Genomic DNA, 15,901 nt, shown 5'->3' with positions numbered 1-15,901 from the left:
TGCGTCTGCTAAATGAGTAAAATGTTGTTTTTTTAAATTACGTATCCTAGCGACTACCAGCCCTACATTGCAATCCCCTTCTCTCAGTCTCCTCTTAATTTCATACCGTCTCTGTTAATAAACAATAAAAACACAGGAGAGTTCAAGTTGTCTCCCTTTAAAAAAAATAATAATAATTCTCCATGAACTAACGTGTCCTCTGACGCTCAGTGGGTACAGCATGGCGCTTGCAACGTCGGAACAGCGGGTTGGATTCCCGGGACCACTCGTAGGGATAACGAATGCACGCATGACAACGTTGCTTTTGGTAAAAGCATGTGCTAAATGCCAGATATTATGCTGATATATTATCTAAGAGGGGAAGCAGAACACGTGGGAGTCACCCAATAACCGCCCTTAAACATTAGATATAGCAGATCTATTAATGTCACAGGAAATTATCATAACAGTGTCTTCCTGCTCCTTGGTAATGATGTAGGCCAGTAGTACAAATGTGTTTGTAGGTCAATTGACAGTATCGATCTACATGGACTTTGTCTGAAGTCACTGTCATTGGCAGACATCTAAATCAATTAAATGCTTTGCCTGAACAGGTAAAACCAACAGATCAGCTTGAATTTGGACACGCTGGGAAGTCAGAAAGATGACATAATTACACCGACTGTTTTGAAATACTTTTTTAGTTAAACTTTATGAAAATGGTAGATGACACACACACACACTTTAAAAAAAATAACACTCCAATGAGTTGTTGCATATTTTAGAGCTTTTCATTTCTCTCCAGGGCATTGTGTACAATCAACTCTTTTACAGTACATCTGCTCCCCCGACCCCCCCCCCCCCCACCCCACTTTCCTCCCTGAACCTAATAAATACAGTACATCCTTTGATCACTCACTGTTTGGCCGTGCACAGCAAGGCTCACACACTTACACAGCTGACTTACTCAGTGCACAGGCAAGAGACGGAAGGAGTGGGGGAGGGCAGTACAACGATGGAAGAGAGAGAGGAAGAGTGAAAAAGACAACAGGAGGGGAGATGAAAGGGAAAATAATTAGGAAAAGAGAAGACGGTTTTTGATAGACAGTGAGCGGGAATCAGAGGTTGGGGGAGTGAGCAGAAAATAAAATGAGATGACCCTCCGACAAACAAAAACAAGAAGAAACAAGACAGACTACAAAATAAAGATATAAAATGAAAAGGAACAACATATAAACATCAATTTGAACTCACAAAAACAATACTGCAACATTTCCCTTTATCCAGGCCTACACTACTGGTTGGTCCTTTTTAAGTCCAGCCCAGTTTACACTAGAAAGTCACTCCTTTATCGCATCTCTCTGTTTACCTGGTCTACAAAGTCTGCGTCCCAAAGGGCACATTATTTCCTATGTAGTGCACTACACTATAAAGGGAATGGGGTGCCATTTGGGACGCAGAGCCTGGGTCTACAGAGTACAGTCAGTAACCCTGAAACACTTCCAAGTCCAATCCAATAACACAATTAGAAGTTGACCAAGTGCAAGAAAAAAAAGAAAAAGTATCCGACAAAAACAAACTCAATCATACTCATCTTAATAATACCAAATGTAACAGTGACAATGTGACGATGAGGACACTCCTTTCTAATACACATATATCTTTGTCTTCTTGTCCAACTCCAGATCTTCGCTTGCTTGTCTCATTTTGCCCTAAAAACACACTTTAGTGATATACTACTTTTTACACATTCAAAAGTAGTATAAAAATCACCAAATATCCTTATTGCTATGACCATTAAATATAAAAGATGAACTTAATAGCTCTTTCTTGGTCCGCGCTGAAGCATTAACACAGAACATATAGGGGGAAAAGAAATCACTCGCGTTGCGAGCGGGACAGGACTTTTCGAAATCAAAGTCGTGCTAAATAAATACTGGAACGGTCTGGCGCGCACACTCATCATTCGCTCGCTCGCAATTCTCGAAACAACCCAGTCCCCCTCAAAAAGACAGCTAACGATAAAAACGAGCTAGTAGAGGATTTAGGAGTCTTTTTGGATTATTAACGTCTAAAAAATAAAAAATAAAGTATTGTTTGGAAATGATTCTCCAATAGCAGATCAAGTCTAAGATGGAAGCTGCTGATCCCAGATGGAGAGAGAGAGAGAGAACGAAAAAAAAAAAAGTGTTAGAAACAGGAGACTTTCTGTAATCCATCAGAGCTTTCCCCTCCCTCGTCATGTGTCCCTCATTTCCAGAGGCTCAAGGGGGACTTAGCTGAGCGGACCCCTCACACCGAGGCACATAAGTCCCCTAGGCTGGCTTCAGCTGGGAACAGAGCCATAGCTGTTTATCAGGGCTGGGAAAGCTCCCAATTTCCCAAATGTCAGAGTCCATCCATTTTGAAACGCAAAGTTAAATCTGGGTTGGCCCATTTTGAGAAATGCAGTCGGTCCAAGTCAAGTCAGTCCGTTATGAAATGCGCTGGACCGGAGTCTGTCCATTTGAAACGCAGCAGCAGGGCTGCACATGTTGAAATGCAGTAGATCGTCCGTTTTCTTTTGAAAATGTCTCTTGGATTCTCAGGCAGGGGAGATGGTTCAGCGTGAGCAGCATGGTTGGTTGCATGTGAGGAGCAGATGGTACTATACAAACTGGCCAGCCTTTAGCCCTGACTGTGGGAGATATGGTTGGCTCACCGTGCTATGTTATTGCTGTAGTCCTGAAGACATTCCCAGTCTGTCTGGGCGTGAGAGAAGGTGGGACTTTACCATTGCAGGTTACTCAGACTGAGGTGTGGGGAGTTATGGGTAGTGTAGTACCCTAAAGGTCACTCACCACCCACCTCATTGCAGGTTGCTCAGACTGAGGTGTGGGACCCCCCCCCCCCCCCCCCCACCACCACCACCACATCTCTCCCTGTCTGTTTTGAGTAGAGAAGCAGGAGCGGAGCTTGGGATCAGGTGAGAGAGTCACTCTCCCTGATTGGCCCAGCTGGACCCTCCCCCTCTGGCCACCTCCACCTTGGTTCTCTCCCCCCGTGGTCCATTCATACCCACTTGAGGGCTGGAGGTTGGAGGGTGGAGGGAGGGAGGATCAGTGCTCAGTGAGAGACTCTGAAGTGGGGTTCGAGGGGGGATCCTGCTGGACTTCTGGAGTGACGACGCCTCGGTGGAGCTTTTCCAACGACTGTTTCATCTGAGGGAGAGAGAGAGGACAGAGGAGGAGGCTAATGTCATTACGACAGCCATGATGACTCACTCATGAATAACAGTGAAGCCGTTTGTAAGCCTTAGGGAACGATGCGTGCACATGCTTGGACACACACCTGGTCTAGCAGAGTGACTGAGGATTGGAGGATCTGTTGCCATTTGCCCAGCTGGGCCTGGTGGAACTGTCTCTGGAGCTGCAACACCTGGGCCCACTCTCCTGCCGACTGGGGTAGAGGACTGGATGGAGAGAAGAGAGGAGGAGAATGAAAGGGAGAGAGAGAGAGAGAGAGAGAGAGAGAGAGAGAGCGAGAGAGCGAGAGAGAGAGCGAGAGAGAGAGAGAGAGCGAGAGAGCAAGAGAAGAACAGTTAGTTCACATGCTAAAAATGCATCTTTGGTAGTAAGTAATATCCAATGAAAGTGCTGGTTTGTTCTTGAGCAACGGAAGAGAACAAATCATAGAACAAAACAGAACAGTGGTAATCAGAGGTGCATTCGGTTCTAGTTTAAATCTAGTTTTCAATCAAATGGAGAACAGGAAGCCTCCTGGGTGGCGCAGTGGTCGAAGGCACTGCAGTGCTAGCTGTACCACCAGCTCCCGGTTGCGACCGGGAGGTCCATGGGGCGACGCACAATTGGCCTAGCGTCGTCCGGGTTAGGGAGGGTTTGGCCGGAAGGGATGTCCTTGTCTCATCGCGCACTAGCGACTCCTGTGGCGGGCCCGGGTGCAGTGCACGCTAACCAGGTCGCCAGGTGCACAGTGTTTCCTCGGACACATTGGTGCGGCTGGCTTCCGGGTTGGATGCCCACTGTGTTAAGAAGCAGTGCGGCTTGGTGGGTTGTGTTTTGGAGGACGCATGTGTCATGACGTTGGCCTGGGGGGTAGGTTTATGACAGTCATAAATACCTCTTCCCCCCTTTCTCCTCTCTCTACCCTACTGAGGTTACATTTGCAAAACCCTTGGTTAACAGAGATTCTGGGAACATCAGAAGGTGAGGGGAAATGAACTATTTTCTGGTAATCCGACCAATGGAACATATGCGGTGGTACTTAATGAATATGATGTCAGTTCGTTTGTCATCTGAGACATTCTCATCAATGATCAGATGACATAAACTCTATAGTGGAAAGTCTACACAGAGTTATCGGATTCACATGGAATTGTTGTTCAATTTAAATGTTTGAATATGAAATTATTCGTGATGGGATGAAATGTGAATTTAGCTTCTAAAATGTGAGATTTGGGTTTTCATAGGGTAGAGCTCTGCTCAATCAGTGGCCCCGCCCCTGTGAAGGGACATGGGCTATAAAACTTTTTAAACACGCCCTCCTCTCCCTTCCTATATAAGCCCTTGACGACAATATAACCTCCTGTTCCGAGGACGTGAGGACGACGGTCCGATGTCAGAACGGTTCAGATAATAACTACAGAACGAAGCCAACATCAGCGTGAGCTTGGTAGCAAATGGTATGAACTTTGAACTCTTATTCACTACAGAAGTGATACCTCCTAGTCGTTGAGTTAGCAACAGCAGATGCAAACAAGGGTTAGGAAGGAACAGACAGAGTATTCCGTCTATCACCCAAAGACGTTACTACAATGTATCCAATTGACAACCAGAGATATTCTTCAAAGGACTCGGTTTGGCAACACGGCCTTCCATCTACCACCAACCTACCGAAGCGCAGCTCAGAGTAAATATTTATTGCATTTTCCTTTTCCAAATGGGCGGTAATTTAGAATGCATAAGACACTGTATTTACGATAGCACAGCTTCTTCCCTTTGTACAAAAGTCTTCCCGCTCTTTCACTCAAACCTAGCCCTTTTCTTTTGTGTAACAAACTGTCATATCTGTTCCGCCCGCCAGGGACGTTTTCCTTCATGACGTAATTTGTAATCAAGTTATGATTTAATTATGTGTATGTGTAATTCTGTGTGATTAGTTAGGTATTTAGTAAATAAATAATTAAACCCAATTTTGTATGCTGATTCAAGCCAGGATTCGTGCAGATAACCAAGAATTTACAACTTTCAGATGAGACTGAATTAAGGTGAGGATTAATGTTGACTGCTATTGATGTAAAATATTACTAGGTCTTTAAGAGTTTATTCGGAAGATAACAGCTCAAAAATATTATTTTGTGGTGCCCGACTCTCTAGTTAATTACATTTACATGATTAGCTCAATCAGGTGATATTAATTACGGAGAAATTATTTTATAGAATAGCATGTCACATCACTTAATACGGCATAGCCAAAGACACGACACATGGCTTTCGACCTTCGTCTCTCCCGAGCCCGTACGGGAGTTGTAGCGATGAGGCAAGATAGTAACTACTAACAATTGGGTACCACGAAATTGGGGAGAAAAAGGGGGTAAAAAAAAAAGACAAAAAAAGAAAAGGAGAACAGGACAGTGTCCTCTGATGGGTAAGTAGTAATAATAATATATAATATAAAGATGTATCCTGGTTTGGTTACCTGTCAGACAGAGAGAAGGAGTGCCACGTCTCCAGTGTGTGTGCAGCTCTCTCCAGAGAACACAGCTTGTAAAACAAGAGCATGTTGAGGGCCACCAACACCACCAGACTAGAGGAGAGAAAGAGCAGAGGTGATAAGACAAAAACAGCATGGAACGAGAGAGAGAGGGTAAATGTATTGACGTAAGTATGGGCCAAAAACGGAGGGAGCGAGACTGGGTTTTGAATTAAGGGAGTATGAGAACTCGAGGAGGAATGGAAAAGTGGTTGCGCACCTCAAACTGTAACACAGCACAAATTGTTTTTGGACAACAAAGCATACTAGACCATCAAATGACAGCGCAGACGCCACAACGCCGAAACAGTCATTCAACGAGACATTGACGATGTGACACCCAGTCTCTTATTATACTGTACCTGACACAGATCCTATGCACATGAAGCGATAGAGAGAGAGAGAGAGACAGTGGGAGGCCGTCAGTAAGCAGAGGAGATATACATTTTCATTGACCCCCCCCCCCCCCCCCCCCCAAAACACTGACGACATGGACTACAGAAACAAAGAAACAAGCATTCAGACTCATTTGTCACATACGGTGGTGATTACGGTAATGCTCCAGGGATGAGAAGTCCCCAAAAACACTTTCAATCACGCACAAAAGGTCCAATCCCAACTTGAGTTTAATGTAGGTTATGTATTGATGTCAATAGGAGGATTGTGTGAAACGTATCTCAAGTATGGATTCATCCTAAAGCTCATACGCTGGACAAGATTAGGCCATTGATAATTCCTTTAGGGGAAACGATCAGTGTTTCTTTTCACACACGCCGAGAGGTCAGAACTCACATGAAGCTGACTATGAGCAGTATGGTAGAGATGCTGTTGCCTCCGCCACGCGACCGCTCTCCGTGCTTGTACTGACCACCTGGTCAAAGGGAGAAACGCATTACTTCCTGCCAGAAGAGCCTGGATGCAGTTCCAAAATCACACCAGCAGATGTCAGTGCATAAAGCAAAGAGGAACACCAGTGGCATCTGACATTTAGCTGTATGAATCATCAGAAACCTGGAGACAAATAAGTTTGATTGACACATTTGAGGTAATCGTTGAACTCTGCTTGACAATCTTGTATATGGGTCTTATTTATCAGGTGTCAAACAGAAGAATATTAACTGATGCATATCCTGACGCCACCATGACCCTGTTGACTCACCCGCCTCTCTCCGCTCCTCTCCTATTCCCCGGTCCCCGCGCTCTCCACCTCCCATGCCACCTCCCTCTCTTTCCCGGTCCGCCAGGCGCCGGGAGCAGGTGCGTTTGCGTCGCCGCAGGGCCGGGGGTGTCTTGGCAGAGTCTGCCCCCACCACATCCCCAGAGGTCACCACTGACACCTCAGACTGGAGCAGGGTCTCCAGCTTACACACCTCACTCTCTGATAGGGAGGGAGGGAGAGAGAGATGGCGACAGAGAAACAGAGAGAGGGAGAGACAGAAAGGGGGTGACAGAAAGGGGAGACAGAAAGGGGGAGACAGAAAGGGGGAGACAGAAAGGGGGAGACAGAAAGGGGGAGACAGAAAGGGGGAGACAGAAAGGGGGAGACAGAAAGGGGGAGACAGAGAGGGGGAGACAGAGAGGGGGAGACAGAGAGGGGGAGACAGAGAGGGGGAGACAGAGAGGGGGAGACAGAGAGGGGGAGACAGAGAGGGGGAGACAGAGAGGGGGAGACAGAGACATAACCAGAAAGAACCAAAAAGAGAGGTAAGCAATAAGAACACAGACACTTCTTTATCCCGAGTAGGAGAATAAGACTACAATGTAAGTCAGTCTCACCCATGTGTCTGTAGTACTCCTCGATACCACTCCAGGTGTTCTTCTCGATGAGCGCCTTCACCAGGCTCCACGGCTGCTTCTTGTAGCAGATATCTGACGACACCCTGCAGACACACAAGCAGCCACAAATCAGAGTCCATCACACTGTAACCAGTAAGCCATCCCTGAAGCACTCTGCATCACTAGACATAATGCACGGTACTGCACATACCTGGGATCCCCAACAGAATTAAATAGAACGGATTATATAACAGTATTATATGACATCTCTAAAGGGATCACACGGTTCACCAACGACAGAAGCTAGAAACGTATCATAATGAACACCGATCCGCCACTCGTGTGATGGCGCCGACAGACCTGGCAGTTCTGCTTCTAGCATTTCGCTACGCCCTCAATAGCAATCTGCTAAATATGTGTATGTGGCCAATAAATCCGATTTTAAGTTAAACTTTCACCTCTTAGAACAGTTTAAAAAGGACACTTCATCCATATCGGGTGTATTTTATGTGACGTAAGAACATAAGCTCGCTGTTTCTAAGGCAGTGAGTTCACCTGGTACATACAACATTTAGTAGGTTAGCACACAAAAAAGTTGTTTCAAACAACTAAATGTTTCTATTGCCATTTGATCTGCACAGGCGACTCATACTATTAGTCAAAAGGCCTTCTTCAGTGTGCTGGGTGGGGAAAGTAGGTATACCGGAGTCTGCTCTTGTTCTTGTTGATGGCGGTGAGGCAGTAGCGGTGCACGGTGTAGAAGTAGTCCTGGTAGGGGATGCCCGAGGTAATGACCTCCGAGTCCACCACGTAACACTCGCCCGGCGCACTGTTCTTAAACAGCGTCTGGATGGAGCGAGGGAAAGAAAGGTGTCAGCGTTAGCGAATTATCTACGGGGGTGTGTCTCGATCCTCAGAAGGCGAGTCAAGTCTTGTTCTCCAACTCAGTGGAGACTCCCAACTCCAACGTCTCTGTGCCGTGACCTAGATTTTGTGTTGTTGTTGTGTAAACCGGATATTCAAACCAGAACATGGGAGGACAATGGAGGCTGGTGTCACTTTAGAAATCGGAGGACAGGCTCATTGTAATGGCTGGAATTAAATGAATGGAACCCTATCAAACACATCAAATCTATATGTTTGATCCGGTTCCATTCATTACAATGAGCCAGTCGTCTGATTTAACGTGACACCAGCTACCACTAATGTTGACCAAATGTTTTTTAAAACTGTAAAATCCAACGTGCTGACTGACTGACCTGAGTTTCCACTACGGGGGCGGTCTTGGGGCCCAGGGGGTTGTTGATGGCGATGGTGTAACTCAGGATCCGGTTGGTGTTCCCACTGCAGCTGTCCTGCTGCCACTCGCGAACTGACAGGTCTGAGAGGGACAGAGAGAGAGGACAAGGAAAAGAATGAGGGAGTGAGTGAGTGTGTGTGAGGGAGAGAGAGAGAAAGTAAGTGAGAGGAATCGAGAGAAAGGAGGAGTGAGGACAGAATGCGAGGAAGAGAGAGGGAGAAAAGCAAGAGGGACACAGCACCGCTTCACAGAGGGAAATGCACTAATTAAAGCCACACAATGTCCTCAAAAGCTGGCAGGGGCACAAACCAGGGAGGCCACCAACCAACCAACTCCACGCCTCTATGGCAGCATCTAATAAAACGACAACTTTAGGGAACTGTGCTAAGAACAACGAATATGCAGAGCCCTGTACTGCTTCTCTCAAAACAGACAATAGCATACATATCAGGTGTTGAAGAAAAGAAAAGAGAGCGAGAGAGACAGATGGAGGAAGGTTAACACAGCGTAAACACAGTGGACTGCTCATTAGCGCTACAACACACTGGCCTATGTCTGAGGAGAGGGGAAGGAAGGAGACCCTGACCGCATCCCAAATGGCACCCTATTATTCATGTAGGGAATAGGCCAGGATGCCATTATTTGGGACAGCTCCAGTCTAAGCACTAGGAGGATAATAATCATTCCATCCCCGTACATGACGACAGCCATACTGCGTGGAGCAGCAGAGACGTCCTACAGATGAGCACCAGTGTATCAGGAGATAGTCGGTTGGGTGGAAGAGGCGGCAATGAGCGTCTCACGCAGTAACACTCCTAGGCCGCATCCCAAGCGGCACCGCATTCCCTAAATAGAGCACCACGTTTGACCAGGGCCCTGGTCAAAGGAAATGCACTATATACGGAATAGGGTGCCATCTTGGACGCAGCCCTAAAGCTTACTGTACAAGCCCTGGAGGAGTGGACTTTAGGAAGGGCTGATCAGTCACATGGAATGAACTAAGCATTTAGCATCCTATCGTGTTGTAGCCTATCCATGTTTCTAGGCAGACTATCACTAGTACTGGGAAACAGTTGTGTGTACAGGAATGTACTCTAGGAACAACGTTTCTACTTAAAAAATGTAAGGAGATATTTGGAAAGGGAATGAAAACAGAATGAGCAGAAAGGGAGAGGGATCAAGAGGAACAAAAACGAGAACGTTGCCAATGCCAACCATGTGTAAGATCAACAAAGAGTGTGTGTGTGTGTCTCCGCGTATGTACAGTGGCTTGCGAAAGTATTCACCCCCTTGGCATTTTTCCTATTTTGTTGCCTTACAACCTGGAATTAAAATAGAAGGTGTTGGAAGGTGAACCTCCGTCCCAGTCTCAAATCTCTGGAAGACAAACGGGTTTCCCCTCAAGAATTTACCTGTATTTAGCGCCATCCATCATTCCTTCAATTCTGACCAGTTTCCCAGTCCCTGCCGATGAAAAACATCCACATAGCATGATGCTGCCACCACGCTTCACTGTGAGGAGGGTGTTCTCGGGGTGATGAGGTGTTGGCTTAAAGTGGTCCTATGGACAGCTCCTTCAGGGTCATCTTTGGTCTCTTCGTTGCCTCTCTGATTAATGGCCTCCTTGCCTGGTCCGTGAGTTTTGGTGAGCGGCCCTCTCTTAGAAGGTTTGCTGTGGTGCCATATTCTTTCCATTTATTAATAATAGATTTAAATGGTACTCCGTGGGATGTTCAAAGTTTCTGATATTTTTTTATAACCCAACCCTGATCTGTACTTCTCCACAACTATGACCCTGACCTGTTTGGAGAACTCCTTGGTCTTTATGGTGCCACCCCTTGCTTAGTGGTGTTGCAGACTCTGGGCACTTTCAGAACAGGTGTAAATATACTGAGCTCATGTGACAGATCATGTGACTTAGATTGCACACAGGTGGACTTTATTTGACAAATTATGTGACTTCTGAAGGTAATTGGTTGCACCAGATCTTATTTAGGGGCTTCATAGAAAAGGGGGTGAATTCATATGCACGCACCACTTTTCCGTTTAGAATTATTTTGCATTTTTGGAAACAAATTATTTTTTTAATTTCACTTCACCAATTTGGACTATTTTGTGTATGTCACATTACATAAAATCCAAACAAATTAAAATATGAAACAATATGAATGTGTATGTGAAGAACAGGTGTGAGAGTGTGTACACGTTTGCGCTGTACGGACCTGTGAAGTGCCGTTGGGAGAAGAGATGCTGGATGAAGTGTGTGTCTGCGGAGAAGAGCAGGTCATGCAGCTTGTCCACGCTCATGCGCACCACCATGTTGATGTGCAGCCGGCCAGCCAGGTCCGCACAGAACGACTCCACCTCGTCTGGACGGGGACAGAGTTACACAGTCGTCACGACTATAGTAGAGATACCACAGGTGAGATCAAGTCTAATCATCAGAATTTCTATGATAGATTTTTAAAATGTTATATCCCCCCCCAGGATTTGTTGCAACTGCATTGACAAACGGGGCCTAGATAAGCTGGCTTGCCAATCAACTTCAATTCCAGTGTCAGATAAAATGGCCTTTCAAGTCAATTAAATATAAAAACTTTCAGCGATAATGGGGAGGATAATGTCCTTTTTGTTGACGAGAGACACCGTTTAACACAGTTCTGTTTGAGCAGAAGAGAACTGTAAAAGACTCCCCACTTTACAGGCCTCAAAGTAAATACATTGTGGTTGCGAACACTAGCACTAGTTCAGACTTCTGTAATGTGAACGTTGCACTTTATCGGTCAAATCAGTCACTACATATTGTTTTTCTGCTCCTAGTACTCTGTCATCTGCTAAGTGAATGCTGACGTCTCGAGTTTCTCTTGAGTTTTGCCTTTAATGCAGCAAGTAACAGTCTGTTCTCAGGAGAGTCCATGACTACAGTAATGTAGGTCCTACTAGACTACTATTATGGTATCAACAGGAAGGGAGTATTTGCAGTAGTTTCAACTGGCATTCTCTTCTGCATCTACACTAATCTGAGAAAAAAGGATCGCTGAAAGCAGCAGAGTGGAAACCAATCGCTTTCACCTGTCACCTTCTTTCAGATTAGTAGGAAGGAAGGAAAGGAGACGAGGAGAGAACCACCCTACGGACTATTAGAATTTCACCTTTGTGAAGTGTCTGCATCAGATTAAAAATGTATTTTCTATGTTTGCCTAAACGTAAATGTTTTTCCATGAAACTACTCTCCTGTGGGCTCCAGGAACTCACCCTCTTCCTGTGTGTCTGAGGAGTTGCTGGGGTCAGTAGGCAGCTCGTCGTCGTTGGTGAGCTGGTCCAATGAGGAGAGGTTTCCCAGGCTGGTGGCAGACGGGGGCATCATGTGATTGGCAGACTCCAACAGGAAGTCCCCGTCCTCCTCCACATACTAGGAAATGGCATGCGAGGGGAGAGAAAGGGGTAGTTAGTTACCACACGCCGTGAGGTCATTATGGCAGAAACACACACTAACACAGCAATCCCAACACCCTCACATAACTGAGGAGCCTTGGAGGACTAGTACGACCTCAAAGCCTCTCTACTCTGCCCTGGTCAGACAACAACACTGGCTCTTTTAGGTACAGCATGGGTCACGTCCCAAATAACACCCTATTCCCTATATAGTGCACTACTTTTGGCCAGGGCAATAGCACCCTTTTCCCTGTAGTACACTATATAGGGAAGAGGGTGCCATTTGGAACAGAGCATTAACATTACATCCGGACGGCCGTTTAGAGCCAACAAGCGACTCTGATCTACTGGGGTATGACTGGGGTATATGTATCCTATCAAGATAAACCACGGAACAGTCATAATTATGAAACTATCTCCAAAGTCAGTTCAAAGTTATATACACCCCACCTCCCGATGCCCTGGGTCATATTCACTTAAGACAAAGATTTGAAACATTTTACCCTAATGAATACGACCCTGTAGTTCCCTGGCATGAAATCAAATAAAACTCACGAAAGAGGCAGCAGCCGAGGCGGGGGCGGACAAGGAGGCGGTGTGTGTGGTGGAGGGCAGGGAGCTCTGGGAGCTGGGCGGGCTGGGGTCCGGGGGGTCGAGGGAGGGGCTGCCAGGGATGTCTACGGGCAGACAGGTAGATGAGGGGGGACAGGAGCCCAGACCACCGCTGGCTAAGAGGGGGCCACTGGGGAACAAGGCTGCCATGGAGGGGGGCGAGCTGCCCAGAGAAGCTATGGCCCCCAAGGAGCTGAGGTCCAACAGGTCAGAGACAGAGACTGACTCTTCCACTGGCCTGAGATGTGGAGGGGGAATGGAAGGAGAGGTTGAACGATACACAAAGAGACAGAAAGAGAGACAGAAAGAGATGAAGGGGACAGAAAAAGGGCAGTACGGGGGAAAGAGGGCGAAAACGAGAGCGAGAGAATGAAGGACGGGAAGACAGAGGAGAAAAAGGAGAAAGAAACAGCATGATTAACAATTCACAATCCCAGTAGTTGCTTTTAATTGAAGGGATCGATAATCCAGAGACATCAAAGTTAATGGACGAGAGTTCTAATTTAATGGACAACGCCAAACTAAATGGTCGCACGCACACACACATCAGACTTTTTCTCACACACAGCGAACATGTACACTCACAGTAGACCGTTAATGTGCTCGTCGGTGGGGGAGACATAGTCATCGTCTTCACTGGTGAGGCCCAGCTCAGTGCCGTAACACTGATGGACGATGTGCCACAGCTCCTTTGGGGACAGAGGCTGAGGGGAAACAACATTAACCGTCTCAATAACTTCTTGGATTTTCCTCTTGTAGGACATTAAAACACCAATCAATAATTCAATCATTCAGTGACCGATCGTTTTGGTCAGTGTTTTATGCATTTTGGGTCCTGTTGCATTGTTATATTTCATCGCTGAATACTTATATTATCCAATAAACGACATAAATAATATTGTTTGCCCCCTCTCAGTATTTGGAAGTGCCTTCGTTCCGGCACGGTGATATATATGCCCAGTTAATGTCACACTGGCAGGAGTGTGAGAGCTGGAGGTGGGAGGAGGGAGAGGAGGTGGGTACCTTGTCCATCAGTGCGTTCTGCCACAGTCTGAACATCATCATGTAGCTGCGGTCCCTCGCCCCGAAAGACGTGAAGAAGTGCTGGATGAAACGACAGAGAGAGAGAAAGAGAGCAAACAAAGAGGAAAACAAATTGAGTGAACGATGGAATGATGGCTAGTGGTCATTGCTATTGATTTGGCTTGTCAAAAACAATGACAGAAATAGTTCATTTTGCATTGATAAAAAAATTTTTTTAAAAGTTGTTCGTCAGTCAAGCATTGGAAGCATCTAAACCAGTGTTTCTCAACTGGTTTTGCCTTGGTACCCAAATATGACAATTGAGTCGCGACCCAATATTATGGAATGTTGATCATTACATTTTGTAATGTTGTATTGTAGCTGCTTTTTTGGGCAGGTTTCACTTGCTAAATAGACTCTCTCAATTGTGGTATTAAAAGGAAGTACACACAGCCATATTAACTGAGAAAACATTTACCAATTGAAGAGAATAAGCCATTTAATTTTAGACCACCAATTCAGGAGTGGGGTGTAATAAATGATCCGACTCAGAACATAACATTATTGGACTGGTTTTGATGTCAAAGAAAAGTAACACATACCAGTGTTTAAAATAGGAAAAAAAACACCATCATTAGGAATTCTTAATTATCAATTACAATGTCAATAGTTACACAACCTTGACTTTAAAAAAAAAAGGTGTACATTTTTAACCAGATCACTAAAATGTAATATGAAAATCAGAATGAATTAACAATAATAATTAACATAGTGAACAATAAGTCATTAACATGTTTATTTATTGTGTGTGGCCTATCAATGGGAAAGCTGGGGGTGTTTCTTTAGTTTGATAAGTTTATTTATTATTGAAGTCTGGGGTGATGGTTGACAAGGCAACTCAGAGGTCATGCTGGCTGTCCAGTTTTTTTCTGATTTTAGTTTGTTTTCAGCACTGCCATTGCAGAGAAGCCACTTTCAGACTGATCGGTACCTTGATTCTGATTGCATGACAAGCGAGAGCAGGATACTCTAACATTACGCTCACCAGAACTGTCATTTCCGGGAAGCGCATGCTCAGTCCACGATCAAATGACAGCTCCACCAGCTGATCCTCTTCGTTGCTTGGCAACGTGATGTTTCCCATCTCCACTTGATAGGGGTCCCCGTATCCAGTCATCTTGTCTCCTGTTCTCTTCCGGGAAGTTGTCGCAAAACTTTCCCTGCAGCTTGACAAGATGCTATTTAACGGTGTGTCGCCGTGCGGTTTGTTGATCGGATTCTGAATCTTGAAATCAGCATTGGGAAACATGTTCATCCCTCCCGTTAGAAACATGATTTGCCCAAAAAGGCAAGCTTCATCTTGAAGGCTTCCACTTCGTCCCCCTGTACAAATTGATTGTGCCCCCTCCCTTGCATTGACACATTGAGACAATTCAGATAAAAAATATCCACCAGGTAGGCAACCTGCGCGAGCGTTTCCTCACAATCGGAAAGCTCGGGCAGAGGGGACTTGTTTACCAAAAGAAACGCAGCAATCTCTGCTCGAAGCTCATAAACGCGACCCAACACTTTACAGATGGAAAGCCAGCGGACCTCTGCATGATAAAGCACCTGATGGTGCTCCCTCCCCATATCCCTGCAGAAGGCCTGAAACACCTGCTTCTCCTACAACTCTTTTTGATATATAGTTGACACGCATGATCACATCCTGGAGAGTGACGTGGAGCTCAGGCACCATGTCCTTCGCTGCCAACACCTCCCTATGTAGGAAGCAGTGGTTCCACGTCACACTCTGTGCTCTCTCCAGGATCCACTTTGCTACCCCGGAGTGCTTTCCCGACATGGCAGCTGCCCCATCAGTGGTCACACCGACGCACCCATCACAGGCCAGTCCCACAGAGCCCAAGTGCATATCCATTGTGTTAAAGACAGGCTTTGCAGTGTTGGTGGTGGGCCAATCAGCACTTAAAAGGAACTGCTCCTAAAAGTTATTATCCCAGGCGTGTCTGACATAGACCATTAGAA

At 45.9% G+C, this 15,901-nt stretch overlaps 1 protein-coding gene across 4 annotated transcripts in view; it reads right to left on the bottom strand.

The window, feature by feature from the left end:
• Window positions 1–662: 662 nt before the first annotated feature.
• The window catches only part of LOC110534843 (protein Aster-A), a 34,065-nt gene continuing 18,826 nt past the window's right edge, over window positions 663–15,901 (bottom strand). For 3 of the 4 annotated variants that reach the window (XM_036946933.1, XM_036946949.1, XM_036946947.1), the window contains 15 exons: window positions 13,877–13,957; window positions 13,439–13,557; window positions 12,797–13,091; window positions 12,062–12,218; window positions 11,029–11,175; window positions 8,766–8,887; window positions 8,210–8,352; window positions 7,507–7,610; window positions 6,890–7,108; window positions 6,523–6,601; window positions 6,093–6,104; window positions 5,677–5,784; window positions 3,310–3,430; window positions 2,941–3,179; window positions 663–2,859 (listed from right to left, as the gene is read on the bottom strand). In XM_036946933.1, the coding sequence (XP_036802828.1) occupies window positions 3,078–3,179; window positions 3,310–3,430; window positions 5,677–5,784; window positions 6,093–6,104; window positions 6,523–6,601; window positions 6,890–7,108; window positions 7,507–7,610; window positions 8,210–8,352; window positions 8,766–8,887; window positions 11,029–11,175; window positions 12,062–12,218; window positions 12,797–13,091; window positions 13,439–13,557; window positions 13,877–13,957 (1,809 nt within the window). In that variant the 3' untranslated portion in view covers window positions 663–2,859; window positions 2,941–3,077. The remainder of the gene's footprint in view (window positions 2,860–2,940; window positions 3,180–3,309; window positions 3,431–5,676; window positions 5,785–6,092; window positions 6,105–6,522; window positions 6,602–6,889; window positions 7,109–7,506; window positions 7,611–8,209; window positions 8,353–8,765; window positions 8,888–11,028; window positions 11,176–12,061; window positions 12,219–12,796; window positions 13,092–13,438; window positions 13,558–13,876; window positions 13,958–15,901) is intronic. The other variant, XM_036946942.1, reaches the window with a different exon arrangement.

The sequence above is a fragment of the Oncorhynchus mykiss genome, chromosome 2 (assembly GCF_013265735.2).
Source record: "Oncorhynchus mykiss isolate Arlee chromosome 2, USDA_OmykA_1.1, whole genome shotgun sequence".
NCBI classification, from domain to species: Eukaryota; Metazoa; Chordata; class Actinopteri; order Salmoniformes; family Salmonidae; genus Oncorhynchus; species Oncorhynchus mykiss.
Note: the sequence above shows the minus strand (reverse complement) of the source record. Positions and strands in the feature narration are given on the sequence as shown.